Consider the following 2219-nt stretch of genomic DNA (forward strand, 5'->3'; position numbering starts at 1 on the left):
AGTCTCCAGCTGCGGACGCCATAGGCCAGGCCTGCTAACACCATCAGCCCAAGAGCAAAGTGGCTCTGGGACAGGACCATGGCCTGTGTTCTCCGGGACGGCCCCACCCACTCTGAAACTGTGAACAGGAAGGCTGAGTGCGGGCTGCACCTCCTCACTCCCCACTGCCATCTAGATGGCACCATGGCAAGCACTGTGCCCCATTCACAGCACAGGAAGCTCCACTATGACCTCTTTAGATAGAGATGTCTTAAACTATCCCCATAGACTGTTCAGGGGCTCTCATGAGCACAGGCTTCAGACTGTCCCGAAGGCTCCAGAGCTCAGACACTCACCCAGAATCATGGTGCTCATCATATATCCTGCAACAGCAATGGCTGAGAAGAAGCACAGAACCATGTAGAGCTCAAAGCTGGGCACGAATGCTGTGGCCACGCCTATGGTGCCCGACAGAAGCAGCTGCAGCAGAATGCTGGCTCTACGGCCAATCCTGAGGTAACAGGGGGACTTGATTTGAAGCGAACTGAATCAAGCGAGCCCCAGGCAAGCCTATTCTGGCCTTCTGTCAGAGTGGAGAGATTGGGTTTTCCCTGGGAGGCCCATCTGAAGGTAGGCAATAGGACTTATCTTGATGGCCACTGGCATGGATCCAGGGGGGTAACTGAGCCAGCACCAGAAGCCTAAAGGCATGCTGGAGCAGCAGCACATACCAATCACAGACGGGCCCAAAGACCAGGGCCCCAGCGAGAAGTCCAGCCATGAACACCGACTGGGAGGTCCTCTTCAGGTTCTTCCGATCACACACCAGGTCAAACTGAAACAAAACCAATGTAAGACTGGGGGTAGCACCCAGGGCCAACTTTATCATCTAAACCCTGTGGTTCCCACATGTATCCAAAGCAATTCTTGGCACCATAGTGAACTTATTGAGCACAGAATATTTAAAATTTAAAGGGGACACATGATCCAATCATTGAATTCTGATTGACACCCTACAACTACTAGCCAGAAGCAGGCATGGAGGCACACACCTAGGCAGAAGTTGAAAAGCAGTAAAGCACTCTGGACAAGCAGTAAGGCAGGGAATGAGACAGTAAGGAGGACGGGAAGGGAGGGCATCGGGCAGAGCTCATGAAAACGATGAAGGGAAGAGCAGGGGAGAGGGGAACGAATAGAGGCAGCCAGCTGGGCAAATACAGACAAGAGAACATCCGAAGACCAGCAGCCACTCAGGCCGCAGAGCACACAGAAAACGTTACAGTGGCATTCAGAGTTCAATGCTAGGCACCAGGCTGGTCGCCTGGCCTGTGATGCCCAACGGGGGAGTGGACCAGGATGACTGGCAAATGAGAAAACAGGCGTAAAGACAAGAGACAGAGCAGCAAGTATCAAAGGCACAAGGTCAGAGAGAGGAACTGACAGACCACACAAGTGGGCACACAGACAGCAAGCAGCCCATCCTACCTCGTTCTTTAGGGACTGAGGTCTGTTCTCAGGATAGTCCCAGCCTGAGTCGCACGTCTGTGTCTCGTTGAAGCGGTGGCTCAGGATGTCTTCCAGGCTGGCACCGTCAGGAGGTGGCCGGAACATGAGGCAGGACTCGGGTCTGCCTGCTGTGTCGTTGGGTATGCTTACAGCCAGCTGCTCGGCAGCACTTAAGTTGAAAGTGTGGTTCTTAACCCAGGACACTGAGCAGTGGTGAGCCTCATCGAGGACCATGAAGACCTGGCTGAACACGAAGAATGCGGACAGGAAATTGGGGATGCCCATCAGGATGGTCACCCGCACCTGAAAGCGACCAAAGTCGCCCACTTCAGCCATGACCTGTGCAAACTGAGTCATGTCTGCTTCTCACTCCTTAGTCTAGGAACACCACGCAGGCTTGCTGCTCTGGGTTGCAGTGACAGCTACATTAATGTTTAACCCAGCTTTGGGCAGCTACACCTATCACTTTATACCTTACCTCCGTAGCCTGACAAGAAAGAATATCAAAACAATAACAGCAAAACCCACAAAACCACATTTATGTGAGAATGTTTTATTGGCTGTGACAGACATGGGCATCAGAGGAAGAACACCTCTCTAGGCCAAAGTCTTCAAAAGATGAACTGTCTTCCTCACTGACTTCCAACTATAACATCTTCAGCAATTCACAGTCACCTCTATGGCTTTCCCATCACTAGAAACTCAATTCTGAAGGTGAGTGTCTGCAACACTGG

The 2219-nt window shown here is 52.1% G+C and overlaps 1 protein-coding gene across 1 annotated transcript in view; it reads right to left on the reverse strand.

Annotated features, from left to right (window-relative positions):
- The window catches only part of Slc22a13 (solute carrier family 22 member 13), a 4620-nt gene extending 2692 nt beyond the window's left edge, over window positions 1–1928 (reverse strand). Inside the window, exons 1-4 of the mRNA XM_031345741.1 lie at window positions 1465–1928; window positions 711–814; window positions 336–490; window positions 6–118 (exon numbers count right to left, since the gene is read on the reverse strand). Of these exons, the coding sequence (XP_031201601.1) occupies window positions 6–118; window positions 336–490; window positions 711–814; window positions 1465–1842 (750 nt within the window). The 5' untranslated portion in view covers window positions 1843–1928. The remainder of the gene's footprint in view (window positions 1–5; window positions 119–335; window positions 491–710; window positions 815–1464) is intronic.
- Between the last annotated feature and the right edge of the window lie 291 nt (window positions 1929–2219).

This window comes from Mastomys coucha, unplaced genomic scaffold, assembly GCF_008632895.1.
Source record: "Mastomys coucha isolate ucsf_1 unplaced genomic scaffold, UCSF_Mcou_1 pScaffold23, whole genome shotgun sequence".
Lineage (NCBI taxonomy): Eukaryota > Metazoa > Chordata > Mammalia > Rodentia > Muridae > Mastomys > Mastomys coucha.